Source organism: Paecilomyces variotii, assembly GCF_004022145.1.
Source record: "Paecilomyces variotii strain CBS 101075 chromosome Unknown C8Q69scaffold_1, whole genome shotgun sequence".
Classification (NCBI taxonomy): domain Eukaryota; kingdom Fungi; phylum Ascomycota; class Eurotiomycetes; order Eurotiales; family Thermoascaceae; genus Paecilomyces; species Paecilomyces variotii.
Window position 1 is genome coordinate 2076131 of NW_021167140.1, and position 21217 is coordinate 2097347.

The window sequence follows — 21217 nt, forward strand, 5'->3', positions numbered from 1 at the left end:
CATGGAGTGATTAATCTGGAGATAATGGGATAACTAGGTAGATGTGTATGCGTTAATTAGTATAGCGTCGTAGTACAGTACTTAATGAACTTGCATGCTGTGCTGGCACCAGCAGGATGGAGAATATATTGTATTCTAGTCGGACTATATTATACTAGATAAAGAAAGGATAGGATAGATAGCTGTATTATATTCCAAGAATAAGTATGTATTCGCGCGCCCAACTTCTCCAAATCAGGAGATCAGAAGATTCCAGACCCGTCGAAGCAGCCACGATTCTATCTATGGCAGTATCTTTCCTCTTCCAACTCTGGCTTCTTTCTGTTCTTTCAATCCGATTATTTTGTCAATTCTTCTTCCAACCGATCGTCTCGTGTCGTCTAGTTCGCGCTGCTCCACTATTAGTTACTTACTTACTCTGTCTCGCTCTGGCCAGTGATCGACTCGACTTAGTGGATTAACTATCCTCTACTTCTGATTTCCCCCTGTCCGACATCAAGCAGTCTGATGAACTTATTATTATTCTTCTAGAGTATTCGCAACCCGACTGTTCCAACATCTCCCGACATCCTGTTCTTCCCCGCATCCATCGCTTCTCGCCGGACGCGGGAGATCCTCGTGGTCCATTGCGATCTGGACAGCCTCCCCTTTCCATTACAACATCAGCATCATCATCATCATCATTATTATAATTATCATTTCTGTTATCTTCGTCCTGGTCATCCTCTCTCCTGGTTTTTAAGATCTGGATTCACTCTACCATATAACAACCCCCATCAATCTCTCTCGTCTTCCCATCCAACTGGACGGGCCAACCCAAACAGGGACCGGCTCCCTTCTCCTCAATGCTGCAAAGCGCATGCTCTCTCTCCCCCGCCGTCTCTGTCCCTGAGCGAAGCATGATCGGTCGAGAAGAAATTCTATAAAAATGGGCGATTCCTCAGCGCCCTCTGCCTCGCCTCCGCGACGATTCCTCCCGCAGCCCGTGGAGACGTCATCCACATCTTCCCGATCTCCGGCCGTCCACCGTCCCGCCGAGCACGACAACCGACCTGCTGCTGGGACTACTTCTGGGACGACTACTTCATCCTCGTCCTCCCAGCAGCATGTCAGACGCTTCCTCCCTCAGCCGGTAGAGACTACCTCCCGCAGCTCCAAGGCTTCGTCCCCCGCGGACCCGTCCAACAACCAGGGCGCATCATCAGCTCAGCTACAAGCCCCCGCTCCTCGCCGTCGATTCCTACCACAACCCATTGAGACCGAGACCCGATCCTCCAAGCAGCCCAGGGATCAGTCTGGCGCTCGATCCCGGGGGTCCTCGGGAGCCTCTACCAGCAGCAACCGTCCGGTTCGCAGGTTCGCCCCGGAGCCCATCGAGACCGTCAGGGCGACCAACCGAAAGAGTGCTCCTGGCCGGTCCAACACTCTGCGATTGACATCAGATACTCGAGGGTCGACGTCGTCGGGCTCAATCTCCCCTCTGCGGAAGTTCACCCCGCAGCTGATTGAGACTGGCAAGCGCTCTGTCCGCAGGAGTGACACTATCGCACTCGAACGACGCCCGTCGGACAATATCTTTGAAAGGCCTGACCCGTCCGAGTCTCGTTTCTCCTACGCCAGCCTGCTGCGTCGCCAGGAAGGTGGTGGCCGAAGACACTCATTCCGCGTGCCAGACCTCCCTGCCATTCCGTCCAACAGCGGAGAGAGCTCCGATAGTGATACGCCTTCATTGTCAACCTCCCCGACTACCTCGACCGAGGAGAGTCGGCGCCCCTCGAGGCTTTCGGACGAGCGTCGCGAAAGCTGTGACGAGCGTGTGTCCGGCTACCTGCTGTCGCTGGCCGCCCGCTCCGCCGAGAAGCAATTGCAGGAGACGGCGTTGGCGGCCTTCCCCAATGAGCAGGTCTACCACCCCGTGTCCCACTTTGCCATCGATCGGGAAGAGGATGAGTCGACCGTGAGCGAGGAGGAAGTCGTCGATGTGGTCTTGCGCGATATGAAGAGTGATCTAAGCGCTTTCCGGCGCGAGTCCACGACCGATCTGCCCTTCGAGATCGAGGAGTTGCGCCGGTTCAAGGAAGAGGCCCAGAAGAAGGACAATAAGAAGGATTACCACCACCAATATCATCGCCCCAAGGAGACCAATGCGGTAGAGTCGAAGTTCTCCGCCGCCGCCATTGCCGCGCGCCGCGCTCAACCTGCCGTGTCTCCCAATTTCCTGCGAGAATGGCAGAAGGAGAAGGATGCGCAGACCAAACGGGTCAGCCCGCCGATGCTGGGCGCCGACTTGGTCTTCCCCCAGAGTCTCTCGCCCCAGTCGACTCGCTGCGATGTCGACCACCCGCCGGTGGACCGCCACACGAGAGCTACCCAAGGATGTACCAAGTGCGGCGGTCTCTGGTGTACCAGCTCTCATACCGATGACAGTCGCGGGAGTGGACTGTGGATGGGCACCTGCTCGAAACGCAAGGTGTCTGGCATGGAATCGTCTTCGCCAAACATACCGGGCATCCAGACCCCAGCCGTTGGCCCGGATGGCAAACGCTACTTGAGTGTGAATATGGGGCTTGCGTCCAGTCTACCCAGTCATCTCCCGACGACGCCAAAGGTGGTGGATCCCAATCTTGCTGATATGCAGAGGAGGCTGAGCGTCGAGGAAGAGATCGAGCGGGAATTCCACGATGGGTTCGTGACACAAGTCTACAACTATTTGTCGCTGGGATATCCGTGCACGGCGCGATACTTTGATGGAGAACTCAGCAAGATCTCCGGTATCCCCGTGCAGGATCTACGACAGGACGACCAGCACACGGATGCCAAGGGATACGTCGGCGCCCCTGAGGGAAACTGCCCTGACGCTGACGGGGTGACGGGTGGAAAATGCATGAGATGGACGGCATTACGCTTATATATCCGCGAGTGGGCTCGACAGCAGCCCAGGATGTCTGGCAACGATCACCTTGAAGCTTGGGGGGTTCGGGAAAGACGAGGAAGCTGGGCTGTTTAGCGAGTCTTGTTCTATTCCTACCGCTTTATATCACATTGAGCACACTTGGTTTTTTCACGCGGGATCGGTTGATATGATTGCATCGGCATTGCATTTCCATCTCCTTCGAGAGTTATATGACTCGCCTCCTTTCTCACTCTTGCCACTTACACCGTCAGACGTATATACAACCTTCCTTCCCTCCTGTCACATACATTTGTCACCCGATCGGACCTAGACCCTGCCAGAGTCAGTCAGCAGTGGTATCCAGAAGCACAGCACCACAGTGCTCGGGACGAAGATAGATCATCCTCGTTTTTTATTATTCATCACATCATATATTGTATTTAATTCGACCTGCTCGGCGTCTGGAGCCCGTCTCGTTGGGGCCTTCCCTGTGCACAAACAACAATATTGTGCTTGTCATTGGCGTGCGTTTTATCATATCAGGTTCTTCCTTACTACTACTACTCGATAATCCGAGGGTAGGTTTAGCATACAGGTTAGACTAGGTAGCGTTGTTCGAATTCAGTCGTCTATTATCCATATTTAGTATCTCCTAGAGCATACAAAGAATCCAGGTCTCAGTAACCTAGTAGGTTGTAGTTCTATCCTGTAATAATTAGGATAAAAGCGTACAATATAGCTGTATATATTCATATATATATATGTTAACTTCCGACAAACCTTAATTACGTAGGGCCTTGTATACAAGAACTCATCATATGATTTTATTTTATCTTTTGCTCCTAGAAAGATTCCCTTCTTTCGTCTATAATAACAGGAATGACCATATCGGATATAGAGTAATATGTATTTATTTATTTATATTTATATTTATAACACCACGGATGCATACATAAAGAGAGAAGGGGATGGGGATAGGGGAGGCATATGACTGACTTTATTTAGCGTACAAAGGAGAACGTTAGGAATCGATTATTCAAACATTCGACGCGAAATTCGAACTAGTGTTACAGCATAAGACAGACAGACAGATAGGACAGGATAGGACATGCGAAGCGTGATTCGTTCCTTTCTTTACACGAATGAAGAGGAGAAAACGAAAGAAAAAAGAGGGCAAGAACGGCAGCCTGATATCTTTCGTTTTTCTCCCATCCAGTCTTTTAGTAGGATTTGATTTCTCTTTTATCGATCATCACATGGCTCGAAAGGGGTTCCCCCTTTCTGGCTTCCAAAAAAAAGAGAACGACAAAGTCGACATTCGTCTCTCGGATCGGTTCATACAAAAAGAAAAGATGCTTATAGCACTTCGCCCACGATCTTGGCGGCTTCCTTGTAGGTCTCCAGAAGTCGTTCGCACTTCTCGCGCTCCGCTTTGATGCCGTCGTCTTCGTACAGGAGATCGCCGAAGAGATCCTCCTTGTACAGCTCGCTCACTAGTCGGTTCTGCACGACATCCTTGCTGTGGTTGACCAGGAGGTGCATAACCGCCTTGGGAACCTGGTCCGCGATGGTTTCCCGGACGATGTTAAAGTACGAGGAGATCAGACGTCGGATCAACTCCGTCTCCATCACTTCACGGTCGGTAAGAGTCGGTTCGGCATTATCCTGAGGCTGGAACAGATGTTAGTAAAGTGTAAGACAAAATGCGAAAAAAAAAAAAAAAAGAGAGAGATAGCTGGACGGGGTCCTTACGAATTGAGGTGTCTCGCCTCCATACTCGGAGAGTCCGGTGTAGTCATCCTGAACGGCAACAGGCGACCTCGGCTCTCCTCGACGAAGGCTCTGGCTGATGCTGGGCTCGTTGGTATGGCTGAAAGGCTTGCTTTGCGCCGCAGACGGTTGAGGCAGAGGCCCGGCGCTAGGCAGGCCTTCCTTGCCGAAGAAATAGTTCAGGAACGAGTCGCGGGCTGCGTTGCCCGAGCCGAATCGTGGTGGTGACGCTCCGTTTGTCGATGCGACACCATTCTCCACGTGCGGTGACATGCTTCGGCCCTTGGACTGGCCCCTGATCGGGATGGCCTTCGTGTCAGCCTGTTCATCCTCTTCACCGGTTCCATTGGCCGCAGCCAGTTCCTTCAGCCTCCGCTTCTCGCGCCGCCTCTTCTCTTCCGCCAACAGTGCCTTCTTCTCCTGCTCCTGCTTGTTCTGGATCACGGACGACATGGCCGCTGCAGCACCGAGGAAGTTGGGGTGATTCGTGTTGATGTATGCTCGCTGGATCGCGATGAGGGATTCGACGTAGCTGGAGCAGGGTCCCAGACGTTCGCGCAGTAGATCCGACACAACCTCGATCAGCTTGGCCTGCAGACGCGGGAACCGTGACAGTTCTTGGGAACCGCAAGTATGGCATATCTTGATGAGTTCCTCGTAGACGAGTTCGACACATCGCTGACTGGGCACTTCCAGCAATTTAATCTGGGGCTTCACCAGCAGGTCAAAGGCAAGTTCGGGAACGAACAGACTAGGTCTGGGACCGGTTGAGTTTCGAATGGCGGTCCGGATATCGGAGACGGAGAGGTTCTGAGTCGGGTCGATCGTCTCCAACGAGTTGCCGAAGACCGAATTGAATATATAGTAGATGCGTGCACCACCGCAGAGCTCCTTCGTTGAGATTTCCGAAGAGGTTCCGTCGATGGACGAAATGAATGAAGAAGCAAATCGAGTCATCAGCTGTAGGATGAGCGAGCCGCGGTGCTCCTTGCCGCTGAACTGCTTGTTGCCGTAGCTAGCGAGCTCTTGCTGGGTCTGGCCCATCAAGGTATTGAGCCGTGCCTTGATGTCCGGCAGTCTCTCCCGGATATGGCCCATCAAGGTCGTGTTCAGGGTCTTTGCCAGGAAATGCGTACCGCAACGGTTGGCCATATTCCGGTAGGCCGGGTGGTGTCTGAAGAATTCCGCTTCCGCCTTCAGGGCTTCGGACAACGACTTTCCACTCTGGATATCCTGCTGGGAACGGTTGACGACGCCGATGAATCCCAGCTTCAGGGGATAGACGCGACCAGACAGAATGTCCATCGCATTCGTGCCGTGATCCATCAGATCCAGTTTCGTCAACACACCGATTGTCCTCCGACCCATGGGATCTACGTGGCGCGCCAGCTTCAAAGCCTCTGAGTTGACCAAGTCGACATTGGCCGGTGACACCGCGAGGATGATGCTGTTAGGCTTGGCGATATACTCGGAGATCAGGGTGCGAGTCTGCTTCTCGATGTCGGATGGCTGGTCGCCGATTGGCACCTTGGTCAGACCCGGAAGATCGACCAGCGTCAGATTCAGGACGTGCGGCGAGAAGATCTTCAGGTTGATCGGTTGTCGATTGATACCCTTGTTGTTACCTGCTATGCGCGCAGTTTCCGCCTCGATCTCCTGCTTGACCTGGGCGAAGTCTTCGAACTTGCGTCCGGGCTGATGATGGAACTCTGCCCACTCTCCATGGCCTGCGACACTGGCGGCCGTGTGAGGCACATGGACTTCATCGCCGTCCAGTTGATCATCGCGATCGCTGGGGATGTTGATAAGCTGCAGGATCAAGGGTCTTCTGGTCACGATGCCGCTACCCCTCGGAAGGAAGTCTCTCCCAACGATATTCTCGAGCACCGAGGATTTTCCGGAGGATTGTGAACCTACCACCACCTGTGCTTCCGGGTCAGTTTATCTGGTCGAGGGAGGAGGGGGGAATGGCGGATGCAGTGGACGAGGAGAAAAGGTTGCGCATGGTCGCTCGCGTGAAAATTCCCCGAGAGAGGCGATCGACTTACAATCTGCGGCAGGTCTAAAGAATCATTGCCGATAGTGTTGAAGACGAGGTCTTGCAACTTGTTGACGGTAACGAGCAAGTCCTCACCCAGGGCAGCCATCTTGTCGTCTCAAGCCGGGAGGTGGTTTCTTGAGGATGTCTGGGGTATCGACGGAGGACGGAAGGAGGAGAGACCAAGAGACAAGAGACAAGAGACAAGAGACCAGAGAACAGGGCGGCCACCACGGCCGTTGTAGGGAACGCACAGGTGGCTGATAACTAACTGCCAAAAGGGAGGATGCGAAATGAAAACCGTCAAGAAAGCAGGACACTTGGACCGTCAAGCGCCTCGTGGAGACGGAGAGCGTTTCATGAAGCAAGAGAAGCTGTTTATCCGCATTAGTCGCTTTTCGGCGTCTCGCATCGACGGAGAACACGTGACTTAGGTATTCAGCCACTGTCCAACTTTCCGTTCATTGAAGTATTTAGTAGTCTACTTAACTTATTATTATCATCATGATTCATTTACTATTATTGCCATGATGTCCCATATTTATAAAGAATTATCATCGATTAGATCCATCCCAGCAATATATGGTATCGTGAACGCTCTATGGCGGGTGTCTATTCTCTCCTGTCCGATTCATAGAACGACCTAGACTATGGTAAACTGTTGCTCGCCACAGCATCCTTATGTACCCTTGACGTCTACCAGATTCGATTCAGGAGTCGCCAAATAAGCTTAGATCTCCGCCAACTAACTCTACCATAATCACTCACGACCGCTATCAATGCGATTTACTTTCTGGTGCTTCTCCGCAGACAGGCGTAAGATAGCAGGATGTTTCAGTATGGAACTGATCGCAGAACAAATTCCAGATTCCACGCTCGAGTCTCAACCTGATCGTAGAAGGCGCATAAATTGTTGCTTTGCCGTCTTCCCTCCAAAGTCTGGTATATAGTAGCCGATCGAGAGAATACGACTGCCTGGTTCTAGCCCGCCCACCGGTCAGCCTTGTCGTACGTCTGCGCAGAAATCATCTACATAGCCATCTCGAGTCGACTGGAATGCGCAGAAATCATGCTGCCTGGGATCGGGAGGCTGTGATGACGCTTCCTCAAGAGTCTAGATAACTCTGATGCTCTAGCAGACGGAGCAGAGGTAAGACAAAAAGCTCATAGTCCTAGAACGCTATTGAGCAGATTGCACTAGTTATTATTATTGATTCAGGCACATACGTGGAGTCCGTTGGGCAGATTGGGTAAATTGAATTAAATTAAATCCAAATTAAATTAAATAGAACAAAATCAGAAATGTTGAATACTAATGGCAGAGATCGCCAACTGACGTACTGTTTTCCAAGCCACAGCCCGTGCTCCACCGCAGCCTAAACTAAACATCAGCAACTTGGCCTAAGTTACTCTCATACATAATACAACCCCCTCGTCCATCCATACTCTCTCCGCCTTTGATTTACATATCGTCCTCTACTGCTGGAGAAGATACAAGCACAAGGTGAATTGACGCTTACCCCTATTTTCTTTTCTTTTGGTCTACTTGGTCCCGAGACCGGAGAGGCCCAAGACCCGCAAGCTGTCACCCCGTCCCCTCAGTGCCAGTAGTAACCAGTACAGTGTCTACAACAGTCGCTCAGTGGTTAACTGTCTTTCGCGGTACAGACGTTGATGTCCCCAACCTCGACCTGATCGGACGTCGTCGGTTCTCCCTTACTCTCACTTGACATTGGCACGTCGCCCTCGTCTGGACCCGACTCCTCCACCATGGCTACCCTCAATCTCTCCACGAACGGGCCGACGATATCCAGAAGCTACCAATCAGTCGTGAATGCCCCGGCTCCCAGTGGCCCTGCTGCTTCCTCTCCTACCTACGCCCAATGGGCGGTATTCTCAGTATCGGCTCCTCTGGCGAACGCCTTCCAGGATGTCGGCAATAAGGAAAGTGTCCTGAAGGTTCAGAGCACAGGAGGTCAGTGACAGACGTCTTCGACCGGCTTCTCCGCCAGACCAAGGCTAACACACACACACACGTACAGAGGGCGAATTGATAGACCTGATCGACGAACTCTCGGAAGGACGAATACAGTTCGCCTATGTCAAGGTCAGAGACCCGAACACCGGTCTCCCCAAGAATGTCCTCATCGCCTGGTGCGGTCAAGGTGTTCCGGAAAGGACAAAGGGTTACTTTACCAGCCATCTGGCTGCCGTCTCGAAGTTTCTGCATGTTAGTTCTCCTTTCGTTCTCTCCGACGGAGGAAGCAACCAACGACTAATTGATATCGGCCGGTTAGGGATACCATGTCCAGATCACCGCTCGCGCGGAGGGCGATTTGACCCCCGAAGGCATCATCCAGAAAGTTGCGGACTCCTCTGGTGCCAAGTACTCTGCTGGCGAGGCCCCTGCTCCACCCCCCGTCAGTGCTGCTTCAAAGCCCCCGGTGGCCACCAAGCCAGTCTTCACGCCTGTGCGGACTGGAGCCCTTGGATCAGGCACTGCGAGCCTTCCTCGCCGAACAGTACCCCGCAGGGAAGAGAATGTCGATGATGATGGGTGGGGTGCTGATGCGCCTCCGGTGACTAGAACGCAGCTGGAGAAGGTCCAGCCAGCGTACAAGCCTACGAAAGTGAACATACAAGAACTGACCTCTCAAAAAACGGCCACTACCTCATCCACCCCGGTCGACGACGCAGGCCGGAGTGATGTCGTTAAGGGAGGCTACCAGCCCATTGGCAAGGTAGACATCGCTGCTATCAGGAGACAGGCCCAGGAGTCTGGACAGTTGCAGGATGACCGTCCAGCGCCGGTCAAAGGCACATATGAACCGGTCGGAAAAGTTGACATCGCTGCTATCCGTGCACGAGCCAGGCAGCCCGACGAGACACCCTCATCGATCTCTCCTGCCGTGACGGGGGAGCCTGCAGATGAAGACCGGCCCAAGACCCTCGCCGAACGGTCCGCGGCCTTTACACCCTCTGAGCGTCTAACTTCCCTGCCCAAGCCTAAAGTGGAGAACAAGTTCGCTGGAAGCTCGCCCTTCACAGCCACTAAACCTCCAGTTCCTGGCGGCTTCGTTGCCAAACCCCCTCCTGCTGCTGCGCCCATTGGAGCCGCCAGCAGAACATTTGCTGACCAAGGCGGAAAGACGCCCGCTCAGCTGTGGGCGGAGAGGAAGGCGAGGGAACGCGGCGAAGCTCCAGCAGTGTCCGATGCGGGCGCCGCGCGACCCGTGAGTCGAGATCAATCAACCGGCGGAGGAGAGTGGAAGAGTGGATATACTGGCAAGTCGTGGGCTCCCGTCCAAACCACCCACACCGGCAAATCTGCCAGCAGTGCTCTTTCTGGCCAGCACACTGGATCTGTAGCTGGGGAGACCCCTGAGGACACCCCCTCTGGAGGTGTCGGCTCGCTTCGCGATCGGTTTGCCAACGTGGCACCCACTAGTGCTGCCCCCGCCGCTGCTTCTCCTCCTCCGCTGGATACCAGCAGTAAGCCGAACGCTGGACGTGGGATCCCCATGCCTGGACTTCCATCTGGTCCGGTGCAACCGGAGGAGAACTACGAGGCGGAAACTCATCAAGTTGCCCCTACTCCGCCGCCACAGCCACGATCTCCTACTCCACCCACTCCCCCTGCAGTGCGTGAGAGTTCTCCTATCCGTGTCGCCATGCCTGTCGGGCGCGGAGTTGCGGGTGGTCATGAAGAGATCAACTCTCCACCCCCGGCCATGCCCGTTGAGAGCCTTCAGCAGGCTGTGCCTAATGAGGAGGATCTGGAAGAGCCTGCTCATGATCCCGCCCGTGCGGCGGCTGAGACTACCGCATCACACGTGTCTCAAGGAGGCGGTATTCGAGCCCTTGTGCAGTACGACTATGAGAAGGCGGAAGACAACGAGATTGATCTGAGGGAAGGAGACTATGTAAGCGAGATTGAAATGGTGGACCAGGATTGGTGGTTGGGCGTCAATATCAACGGCGAGCGTGGATTGTTCCCCAGCAACTATGTCGAAGTGGTCGAAGCCGGAGACGAGCAGCAGGCGGCACCTGCAGCCCCAGTACATGAGCCAGAGCATGAGCCAGAGCCAGAGCCAGAACCGACAGCGCCAGCGGCCCCAGCAGCCGCTGCTGGTGGAAGACCGACTGCGACTGCGCTGTACGATTATGAAGCTGCGGAAGACAACGAAATCAGCTTTCCTGATGGCGCCAAGATCATCAATATTGTAAGTGCCACGCAGTCTCAATCTATCATCTGGTCACATCGACTAACAATTGTTCTCAGGACTTTCCCGATGAGGATTGGTGGTCTGGGGAGTACAATGGAAAGACTGGCTTGTTTCCGGCGAATTACGTCCAGCTGGACGAGTGAGCCCGCTTGGACCCCAGGCTTGCGAATGTTGTCGTCAAACGTTTCGATGCTCCTTTCTCCCAACATCAGCTCCCGTGCGAGCACTGAATGCAGTTATACCGTGCAGTGCCAAGGCTCGAGTCCTAACCAGCTTCCTGGCCGCTAGATTCAGCTCCGGACCTCAAGCCGTGTCTTCCATTCACTGTATACATTGTTATATGTTGGCTGACGGTTTCTGGTATACCTTGGCTTCCTCCCTTTACATCGATCGTTGCTAGCCCAGTTTGCCTGTATTATTTACACGACTAGTCATCATCCAGGAGGGTTGGTGGACGCGACATATATCAGTGGCCGCCTTGTTAAATTGAAGATCACCAGTGAATAGAGTCTGATTTGAAGATCCGTAGCTTGTGCCTGCGCCATGCCCTGGCGAAATTATTATTATTATTATATTCCTCTGTAGTCTTCTGTACCGTAAAGTACCATATGATAGTCGACGGGGCTTGTGATTGGCCAGCCAAAGTGAAGCGGCTCTCCACCTCGGCATCTGCCCTCTTGGCCTCTCCGTTTCCCCCTCGAGAGAGAGTCGAGACTGACTTGACTGTCACCAGTTGCATCTATTTCAACTATCGCTCCATCTTGATCACCATCTCTATCTATCCTCATCTTGCCTCTGCCCTGCTGCTTCGTAGCCGGGTTAGCATCTTTTTTTTATTGATCTTTTTTCACGCCTTGAACTACTACAGTTCAGAGCTGCCCCGGGCGCACCTTGTCAGCTCAAAAGTGATACCCTAATCTACCCTGTATCATTTCATCCATGCTGCCATCCTGCGACTTGCTTGCTTGCTCTCTATTTCTATACATTCCTGTCTAAGCTTGGGTGAACTGCCTTCGTCATTACAGGAGCTCCCCAACGTGCATGGGGAAGGATCCGCCTCGAGTTCTCCGTATCTCGTGCGCTCCTTCGCGGTGTTCAGACGCTTCTCCCGCTTGGTCTTCCCGTCCACACTCTTGTCCTCGTCTTCGAGGCAGCCCATACTGTTGCTTTTTAGTGTTATTGCACTATCTCTGCTGAAATGGAGCATCGGTCACCGGTGTCGGGACCCGGTGCTTGAAAGCTTCTTTAGTTTTCCTTTCCTTCTATTATACTTTCCCGTTTCCTAATTCTCATATTTTTTTTATTCTGCTCTGCGCACCTGTTCATCCTAGGACAGGTGCCACCGGCAGTTATGTCGGACTCTCTCAGGGATCCTGGAAATAGAGGGCCATCTTCTTTTGAACCAGACAAATCTACCGGCATCGAGGATGTCCGGACTCCTACACTCGATTCCAAGGATTACTCCCCTCGGACACAAAATGATCTGGACAGCCGTCAGGCAAATTCGACCGTGGATTTCCAGGATACGCAATCATTGTCTTCTTCTTCTTCGCCCCCATGGCATAAGGATTCTATTTCTCCAGGAACAGAACTTCAGCGTAAACGGAAACGTTCTCTAACGACTGACAACTTGGCAAAACCACTTTTGACGGACCATATGGATGCTGACCACGAGGATCCTACCACTTTACATTCTATGCCGAATGTCAAACGGGCAAAGACCGGGGAAACTGTTGCAATGCCGGAAAGAAGTTCTATTCCCGTCGACAAATCCAAGTTACCCAAGGAGTTATGGCAGCATATTTTTACTTTCCTTCCTCCGGCCACACTTGGTGTCCTATTGCGTGTCAATAAAGCCTTCAATTCTTACCTCACTTGCAGTGAGACGGATTTCTCCAGCACTCCTCGCTCTACTGGTTTATTAAGATTCCAAACTCAGGATTCCATCTGGTCCATTTCCCGTAAAACCTTCGTCCCAGGCATGCCACGGCCATTGATAGACAAGACTGAGCTTGAAATGTGGCGTTTGACCCGTGGACTCTCCTGCCAGTTCTGTGGAAAGTCCAGGATACCGACTCGACCTGAGTCGTCACCCTGGGAGTCCGGTCCAGGTCCCGATGGTGTCCGTATCATATGGCCTTTTGGGATCCGGTCGTGTGGAGACTGCTTCTCTGCGAGAACCGAAAAGGTTCGTTCCGTTAAATCGAGGACCTGTCTGCTTTATTAGTGACTGACGCTGCCATTCCTAGGAGCTAGATGTGATGCTCTCATCACTCCCAACGTTCTTGATTCCTGCGCTTCCGTTCGCCTTGGTTACCTCCACATTGCATTTTGTTCCATCCGTCACTCTCCGTTCAACACCCGTTCCACCGTCTGCTGCCATCACAAAGTATTATTTCAAGCCTCATATCGATAGCCTGAAGCTCAAGTTCGAGGATGTCAAAAGCCTTGGGCCGGCCGTGGTCGAGGAATGGATCAAGGGCCTTGACAGTAAAGGCAAGGAGCACCTGGCTGACTCTTCACGGTGGGAACAATGGGAAGCCAACGGTGGTTTGCGCGCAGTCCAGGAAGGCGGATCTCTCATAGGATCAAGGCGTCCACGCACCACTTCTCCCGCCAAATTTGATAATACTGTCCCGTCTTCCGCAGAGCCAAGGCAGACTGGTTTGTCTAATGGAAAATGGACCTCCAGCGAGCGAAGCCCTGCCGCTTCTGCGGCCAGGTATGGTACGTATCAAGACTGCTTTTCTTCGTCCGATATATCGACTATGATCACCATATTTTTGGTCTCTAATGTTCTTGAATTCGTCCGCTGAAAATTACCCCGCAGGTTTAATACTACCACCTCGGCCTTTTAGTCCGCAGGTCCAACCGGGTCACCATTTCCAGCCACGCATGGAACGAAATCTGCGCGATATAAACGAAGCAAAGGCTGCGCGTCGGGCTGAAATCGAGCGTCGGTGTGCTGAAATGGATCCTCCTCTCACCCCGTCTGTTTTAAGTCATATGGAATCTTTCCTAGCTGCTATACAAATTCCCCATCCCTTCACAGATCGAGATTGGGAGATCCTAAAGCCCCGATTGATGACGCAGAGAGAGGCTGCTGAGCGAAAAGAAGAGCAGCGCCTGAGGCAGTCCCAACTCCTGCAGGCACGATCCGAAGAACGTCGACAGCAGGAGGCCCACTTGAAGGAAGCCAAGGAGATGCTCGACCGTGAATGGGAAGATGTCCAAAGACCTATTCGGGACCGAATGGCCATGTATGCTGACGAGATAATCAATGAAGGTTGGCGTGGTGGTAGCGCTGTTACTAAAGAGAAAAGCCCGAAATTTGCCGCGGATGTGTTGATGTATGTTCGCAATAAGTTCTACGGTCACATTGAGGAAGAGGATGCCATTGCCCGCGCCTCAGGGAAGCCTGTTGAGCTTGATCCACCCAACGCACCCCCTCGTCGCAAGCTGATCCTGGAGAACATGAAGTGGATATTTGATACTAAGGTCAAACCTTTCACGGAGCAGTTCCAGAAGGAGTTGTTTATCTGCAATGGATGTGAGAACAACTCTAAATTTTACGGGTTCGAAGGCGTCATACAGCACTACGCTGCCAAGCATACAAATTCTCTCAGCCTAGGCAGTGTTGTTGTGCACTGGCGGTCAGAATGGCCCGAGAAGCCTCCCTTTCATCCAAACCCGAGTGCTGCCAAGGCTCTTTTCATGGCGATGGGCCAGAATTCCGGATTTCCAGGACACCAAAAGCCATCCGGGATGTTCGTGCCTGGCACCGATCAAGGTCATCCTATACACCCTGATACCCCCTCCATCTATCCACATCAGTCCCCAGGCCCGTACGGTCCTCATCCATATACTCCATATCCTTACGCCCATGGACCGTTCAGACCACCGTCCCCCAACATCAGTCACTATTATCCTGGTTCACCGCCAGCGTATGGATACCCTGCTCCCCAGACAGGATTTCCTGCTGGTGCTCCTTATGAACAACCTGTGCCGCCACCCACAGTATATGGTTCTCCATATATCAGACACGCCTATCCTGTTTATCAGAGGCCCGATCATCACGTCGCGCCTTATGCGACACAGCCGTATGGACCGCCGCCACAATATGTGCCGCCCTATCAGAACAGTTCCAGGCCGCCGAAGCGTAACGGCCAGTTCCATCATTACAACTCACCAGCTCACTCGTTCGGGCCTTATCAGGATCAAGCTGATGAAATGGCAAGAACCGCACGTGAAGTATGGAACAGGACCTCCGGGATCAAGGACCTCCCAAATAGTGTTCGGGCGCATGTTCTGATGTACCATGTCATCACCGCGTTCAGAGAGCAGTTTCAGGGAGATCCGCCGGTGGCGCTCTTTGCTGATTGCTTAAACAATCACCCACAGATGAGACCCATCCGAAATCTGGGCGGTCTAGCATGTAGAGCTTGCATTCGAGGAGAGGTCTCTGGTGGATTCCAGCAGCCCGAAGCCGGAAATGATGCGAGACTCTATACACTGCCGGCATTGGTTAGTCACTTTCAATCTTCCCACGGAGAAGCCGTGAAGCCTAGCATTATCCCGCAAACTGGGGTTGAGGTATTGAGACCGGACTGGAAGTATGATATGATCGAACTTCCAGACGCATCAGCAGTCGCCTTGCTTCTCCAAGCTCCCGGTGTGGATGGGGCGAAACTTCAGCTTGTTGCCGATGCTTTCCCGGGCGTCTTTTCAAAACGTCCTGCGTCGAGGGAAATAGTCCATGCAAGATATCAGGCTCCTTCGCCACGTGCGAAAGCACATACAGATGCTCGAGAGGCAAAGCGACACTGCCGTGGTCTCTCCGTTTCTACGTATGACAATCTGGTGGCTGATTCAGAAGAGCGACGACGAGAGGTATCTTCGAATCTGTCAAGCCCTAGGCGGCGTGACTTGGAATTAGTGGTAAGCCGCGTACAAAGGGGTATTGAGTCCCCCATCAGAGACTCTGCCAGGCCGTCCAGACCATCGCGGGATGATGAGTACTATCCGCGCCGGCCATCATCCATCGAGCCAAGCCGATTCCCTTATGAGAGCATGGGTAACAGGCCACCTGCTTCACCGCTTCACCGACAAGTAATCATGCATGGGCCATCTCACGGATATTCCTCTTCCAGGGACTACGATGATAAATCTTCACGCGGGACTCCTGCTAGTAGAAACCAGGACATGGAAGAGCCGGACAGGAATGACCTTCGATCCCATACGTCGACGGTTGACCGCTCCAGACATATCTTGGCAGATGCGACAAGTCCGCGGCTTTCCAGGCATCGGGAGCATTCTGCTAAGCTAGAGTATCGAAACCTGGACAGCGAAGTACTGGCTCCTGCACATCGTCAAGGATCCGTCAGGGCCCGTACTCCAGGGAAGGATCCCGAGGATGAAAAGATCGTTGACAAGCTTAAAGCCGAGAAAGGACCGATAGACGAGGTCGCTTCCACTGGAAGGTTGAGCGCGGCCGAACGTTTCTTGGAGAGTTTCTTTCCTGAGCAAGAAGCAGATACATATCAACCGGACGATTCTGAAGCCCAACCTAGGATTGAGACATCCCCTGGACCGCAATGGCGGCAAGCAGAAATGGAGCCGCGGCAGTATCGTTATGGCCCATCAGCTGACAGACCAGGCGAAAAGAATCCGCGAGGTGTCCGTGGCCGCAACGCTGCCTCTAGCGGTTGGCCGAGGAGAAAAAGAAGTCCTCCTGCAGGTTCCTATGACTACGAGGCACGATATGATTCCCGCAGCAGTAGGGGCCCGCCGCCGAGGTTCTATAACGGAAGATCCCCTGATCAGGCGGATTCTCGACAAGGAAGGAGGACTGCTAGCCACCAAGAGTCCAAACGGCCGCACAGTCGATTCGACCGCTATGAAGCTCAACGACAAGGGTCACTACGACCACGATCAAAGTCCCCTGGCGTCCGAGACCGAGTCCCTGCAGAAGTCTCTTATTATGACGAAGGCAGGCCTCAAGTCCAGTCTCGCGATGTATATCAGGGGCACACTCCCGATGCGTACTATGAACGCAGTCGCGTTGAAGAGCTAGCATATACAACCGCCCAACGAGGGCGTTATCACTATATTGAAGAACCAAGAAGCGTGGAAACACAATACGACAACCCTGTCGAGTACGTGCCCGTGCGTGTGGCCGCTCGAGAGCCTGGAGATTCCGGGACGTATTTCGTTGAACGAACGGCGCAGGCGAGCATCCCCAAAGACTACACCAGCTATGATATAGAGGCCTCCCGTCAGCCAGTATGCGACGGCCAGGTCCAGTCATATCACTCTCTTGCGCAGTCGCACGTCCTCGGTGAGCGCAATGCCGTTCGGCTGGATGGGAGTCTCCGATAGCTTTTGAATGAGCGAAACATTTGTCGTGTATATAGTTTTACGGCTGCTGCTAGAAAAAGGCCAGCTCAATGTAACTAAGAGGTATACCCTGCCACTGACTTGAGACCATTTCTCAGTTCTCTTTACTGTCCCAGTTACTATACCACCCAGTAGTATTACCATGCATCTCTGGTATCTATCAAATTACATGAGGAGTAAGGTAATAGGCGATAACATTCACCTACCGTTCCGTGATGTAACTGTCTACTACTTACATGAACGAATGACGCAATTCTCTCTACCCCACCTTGATTATTTATTTATAAGAACCGATCGCTCATCGGCAACAATAGACTATTCAACAATTCTACACTGACCCTCATTCGTCTCGATTTCCCGCACTATTTCGGACAGTTAAACAACTTACCACCGAACGGTATTAGGTCACATTGATATTCTGCCGTCGTGCTATATCTATCATGGCGCTCCCTCCGAAGTACGCGGGACAGAAGTTGTTCGCAGCCGCAGCCACGGTGCAGCAGGCTCATCATACGCTTGAATTATGTAGGTTCGAACTAGATGTAGTTTAATTGAATATTGATGATGGATTCGAGCTAATGCTTGTGGTTGTTTGATTGATTTCATATAGATCTCGATTATGTTTGTCCTGTAAGTATGGTGTTCGCGTTTCCACCCTACAATAATAACAACTGGATACATACTAAAACCTGGCGCGGCAACTAGTTCTCCGCAAAGCTATTTAACACATTTTACACCTCAGTCAGGCCCGTCGTTGTGGAGAAATACAAATCTAAGCTCCAGGTAATCTTTCGTCAGCAGATTCAGCCCTGGCATCCATCGTCGACATTGACGCACGAGGCTGCCGCCGCTGTGTTGAAGGTAGCGCCTGAAAAGTTCTGGGACTTTAGCGCCGCGTTGTTCAAGCACCAAAAGGACTTCTTCGATGAGAATGTCGTGAATGAGACAAGGAACAAGACCTATGGGAGATTGGCGAAGATAGCGGGTAGTATTGGAGTGGATGAGAGCGAGGTGCTTAGTTTACTGGTTATCAGTGACAAGCCTGGTCCAGGAGGCATCTTGAATACTGGCAATGGTGTCACTAATGATATTAAATTCATGACGAAGGTAAATAAGAACATGATGTCTGAGGGAATTGGCAATGTTGGGTTTATGGCTTATTTAAAATATAGGTGAACCGTGTTGTGGGCGTCCATGTTACTCCTACTGTATTCTTTGATGTGAGTTGGATCGTCGCTGCTGAGTTACCATACATGAAGTAAAGTGAATGTTGACTGTGGTTTGAAATATAGGGAGCCGAGGAGAAGGCTATCAGCAGCAGTTTTACAGCCGCTCAGTGGGAAGAATGGCTTCTGGAGAACGTGATTTGAGACGTATCGAATCTGGATCCACTGGAGGTCTCCCAGATGAGATTCCCGGAGGCCAGAGTGAAACGTGTCGTCGCATAAAAATTTGTGTAGGTGATCTGCCATATCGCCCGTTTGCGATAGGTTCCTTCATACCTATCCTAGTTATAGGATAGAACCTAATAAATCACTAGGACCTAGATTTTTTTTATATGCTATAGGAGATAACCATGGGATTAATCCCCCCCTAGATCCAGAGTCAAGCCAGAAACCTAACAACGTAGCCAAGTAGTTCAAATCATACCGTTGCTTCCGTGTCCTTTAGGATGCGACACGGTCATGTTGAAGGTCAGTTGGTCCTGTCCTTAGTCATCGTCGTTGTCCTGTCCTGTCGCGTTTCCCTCGTCGACTATAACTATCGCGCTATTACGGTTGGGAGTTGGCTGTTGGATGTCGGATCGGGTGTCCAATCTCCTGGCTGGGCGAAGGTCAACATGTTTGGCACCTTGACGTCGGGGATGACAAAGTGTAACTCGTCCTCCTCCACGTTTGTCCCCCCTGCTACTATGTAAAGTCTGGTTCTGACGGCGTAAGCCCACCTTTCCAGGTTATGAGCCGTAACTCGACGGAGCTCCTCATCGTCGTTAGCCAGTGCGAGTTCTACCATAACGTCCGTGACATCCAACTCCTCCGCCACGTTGGCCGGGGGCACGATCTGCCCCTGTCTGTCTATGAATTGGTGTGTATAAAGTTTCGGAGCGCCCCTTGTGACGCGGAGGTAGACGTCACTCCCTTCTTTGCGATGGGCTGGTGTCCTTGGTTTGGGGGGAACACCAGGTTACCCCTTTGGATGTCCTGGATCATCCGGGCTGCCTCTAGTGCGGAGGGAATCCAACGGCCATTGCCATATATCACTAGCATTTCTGCCAAAAGGTACCTGACCCGAAGGATAAAAATCCCCCCTATAAAGGGTGATTTCCTGTGCCGGGACCCCTAGCGGAGGAGCTGGGAATATCTCCTATAATTGTATCCGATAAGTGAGCAGCAGAAAAAGAAAGAATAATAGATACTTAAAAGAAATTACTACTGTAATACTCACAAAACGTTGACAAGTTAAAGAATTCCGTCTCCAAACTGCCAGGAATCCTTCTACGATCGTTCCACTCTGTACTAGAGACCACTTTAGGATGATTACGACATTTACATCTGACGTTCCGTTTATCCAGATGTCCCTATGACAGATTAACTGTGGATAGGATTCCGAATAACCCGCCTCGAAAACAATAGTCGGATGGCGTGACCCCGGGAGACGAAAATAGGCATCTGGTTGCTTAAGTGAGTTCTCATATGGCGGCAAGAAATTTTCAAAAGCTAGTTATTGGGTTTCGAATTAATACCTATCTCTCTCTCTCTCTCTCGTCGTATATATAAGATCCGAATTAAGAAAGAAAACTTACTACTATCAGAAGAGAAAATAAACGCGTCAAACTCCTGCAATGTAAAGAAGCCGCTAGATAGACTCAGTGCGAACTCGCGGACAGCCCAAGCTATATGAGAATTCTGAAACGCAATGGGCGTTTTGATGGACAGAATGCGCGTAAATGAGTTATATGAGATGTGGACTGAACGACGTTCGATCTCCCCGTTGCTATCGAGACTTTTCGACAGCAGCAAGCCAATGCTGGGGTCTGAAACATTGTACTGGAAATAGCCTGGACCGTTGCTGGTGAGAATCCTTCTCTTTACCTCGTAGAAGAGCTGCTGGGCTGTGTGGGTACTCTCGGAAGGATTGGCTTCGCTGCGTAGGTAATGTCGCTGGTTCGGAGACATGGTGGTAGTGTCGGTGTACAAAAGAAATGCCAGGTGATATGTCGATCATCTGTTTGCAGCAGATCATAAATATAGGATGGAACCAACTAGATCACTAGGATCTAGATATGTTCTTTGTATGCTGAAGAGAAATATGGGATCGAATCCCGCCCTAGACCTAGAAGCAAGCAAGCAATTCAAGTGTTCAGGTCAGACCTTGCTTCCGTGCCATTCAATATTCGAAAATGGCAGATCAGTAACAATGATAATAGCGCTCAGATAGAACGAAGTAGCGGTGCAGATAATGCAAGGAATAAAGAAGAGAAGGAGGTATCTATATCCTTTATGGAGGGCGGCAAAATTCCAGGCAGCGACTTCACTAAGCTCTAAGTTAATGACTCCTCCGTTGGCAGGTGTACATCACATAACTGATGGTATGGTCCAAGCGGGCGCGCCCGTAGAGTTCGGGCCCGTGGAAAGGATATTAAACAATGGTAGTGAAGATCTATATATGTGACCACTTAATTGTGACGGCCATAGAACCGGAGATCCAAATAAGGCCTAGTAGGAAGTAGTCTACTAGGCTACTTTGGGAAGAAGGCGGTCTAAGTCAGAGGGCAGAATATTCCAGGATAACCCAGGATACAAAGGGCGGTAAAGGATGCATAAGTGCCCGCGCCCTTCTGCCGGCAAAATACCAATGTACCATACTGTATCTTTTGTCTTCATAGTTTTTTAT

General features: G+C 51.8%; 6 protein-coding genes across 6 annotated transcripts; 4 read left to right on the plus strand and 2 right to left on the minus strand.

The window, feature by feature from the left end:
* Window positions 1-928: 928 nt before the first annotated feature.
* C8Q69DRAFT_440613 (hypothetical protein) lies at window positions 929-3007 on the plus strand (the record flags this gene model as incomplete). The annotated part of the gene is made up of 1 exon (XM_028628672.1): window positions 929-3007. One exon carries the CDS (start codon window positions 929-931, stop codon window positions 3005-3007), a length of 2079 nt encoding a protein of 692 aa, XP_028489168.1.
* Window positions 3008-3782: 775 nt separating this feature from the next.
* On the minus strand, window positions 3783-7226 carry C8Q69DRAFT_489670 (putative dynamin-like GTPase Dnm1). Its single transcript, XM_028632111.1, has 4 exons — window positions 7192-7226; window positions 6712-7075; window positions 4646-6586; window positions 3783-4564 (listed from the first exon to the last, which is right to left on the minus strand). The coding sequence occupies exons 2-4, from the start codon at window positions 6808-6810 to the stop codon at window positions 4250-4252; spliced, it is 2355 nt and encodes a 784-aa protein (XP_028489169.1). The 5' UTR covers window positions 6811-7075; window positions 7192-7226; the 3' UTR covers window positions 3783-4249.
* Window positions 7227-8055: 829 nt separating this feature from the next.
* On the plus strand, window positions 8056-11501 carry C8Q69DRAFT_451487 (actin binding protein). Its single transcript, XM_028629493.1, has 5 exons — window positions 8056-8205; window positions 8337-8676; window positions 8744-8931; window positions 8999-10924; window positions 10984-11501. Exons 2-5 carry the CDS (start codon window positions 8472-8474, stop codon window positions 11068-11070), a joined length of 2406 nt encoding a protein of 801 aa, XP_028489170.1. The 5' UTR covers window positions 8056-8205; window positions 8337-8471; the 3' UTR covers window positions 11071-11501.
* A 560-nt stretch (window positions 11502-12061) lies between these two features.
* C8Q69DRAFT_28341 (hypothetical protein) lies at window positions 12062-17468 on the plus strand. Its single transcript, XM_028626931.1, has 3 exons — window positions 12062-13115; window positions 13177-13654; window positions 13758-17468. Exons 1-3 carry the CDS (start codon window positions 12279-12281, stop codon window positions 17303-17305), a joined length of 4863 nt encoding a protein of 1620 aa, XP_028489171.1. The 5' UTR covers window positions 12062-12278; the 3' UTR covers window positions 17306-17468.
* Window positions 17469-17763: 295 nt separating this feature from the next.
* Window positions 17764-18693, plus strand: C8Q69DRAFT_396738 (thioredoxin-like protein; the record flags this gene model as incomplete). The annotated part of the gene is made up of 5 exons (XM_028627753.1): window positions 17764-17848; window positions 17934-17953; window positions 18029-18430; window positions 18496-18543; window positions 18616-18693. The coding sequence occupies 5 exons, from the start codon at window positions 17764-17766 to the stop codon at window positions 18691-18693; spliced, it is 633 nt and encodes a 210-aa protein (XP_028489172.1).
* A 705-nt stretch (window positions 18694-19398) lies between these two features.
* C8Q69DRAFT_28530 (hypothetical protein) lies at window positions 19399-20640 on the minus strand. Its single transcript, XM_028626956.1, has 3 exons — window positions 20127-20640; window positions 19769-20040; window positions 19399-19687 (listed from the first exon to the last, which is right to left on the minus strand). The coding sequence occupies exons 1-3, from the start codon at window positions 20497-20499 to the stop codon at window positions 19508-19510; spliced, it is 825 nt and encodes a 274-aa protein (XP_028489173.1). The 5' UTR covers window positions 20500-20640; the 3' UTR covers window positions 19399-19507.
* Window positions 20641-21217: the final 577 nt, after the last annotated feature.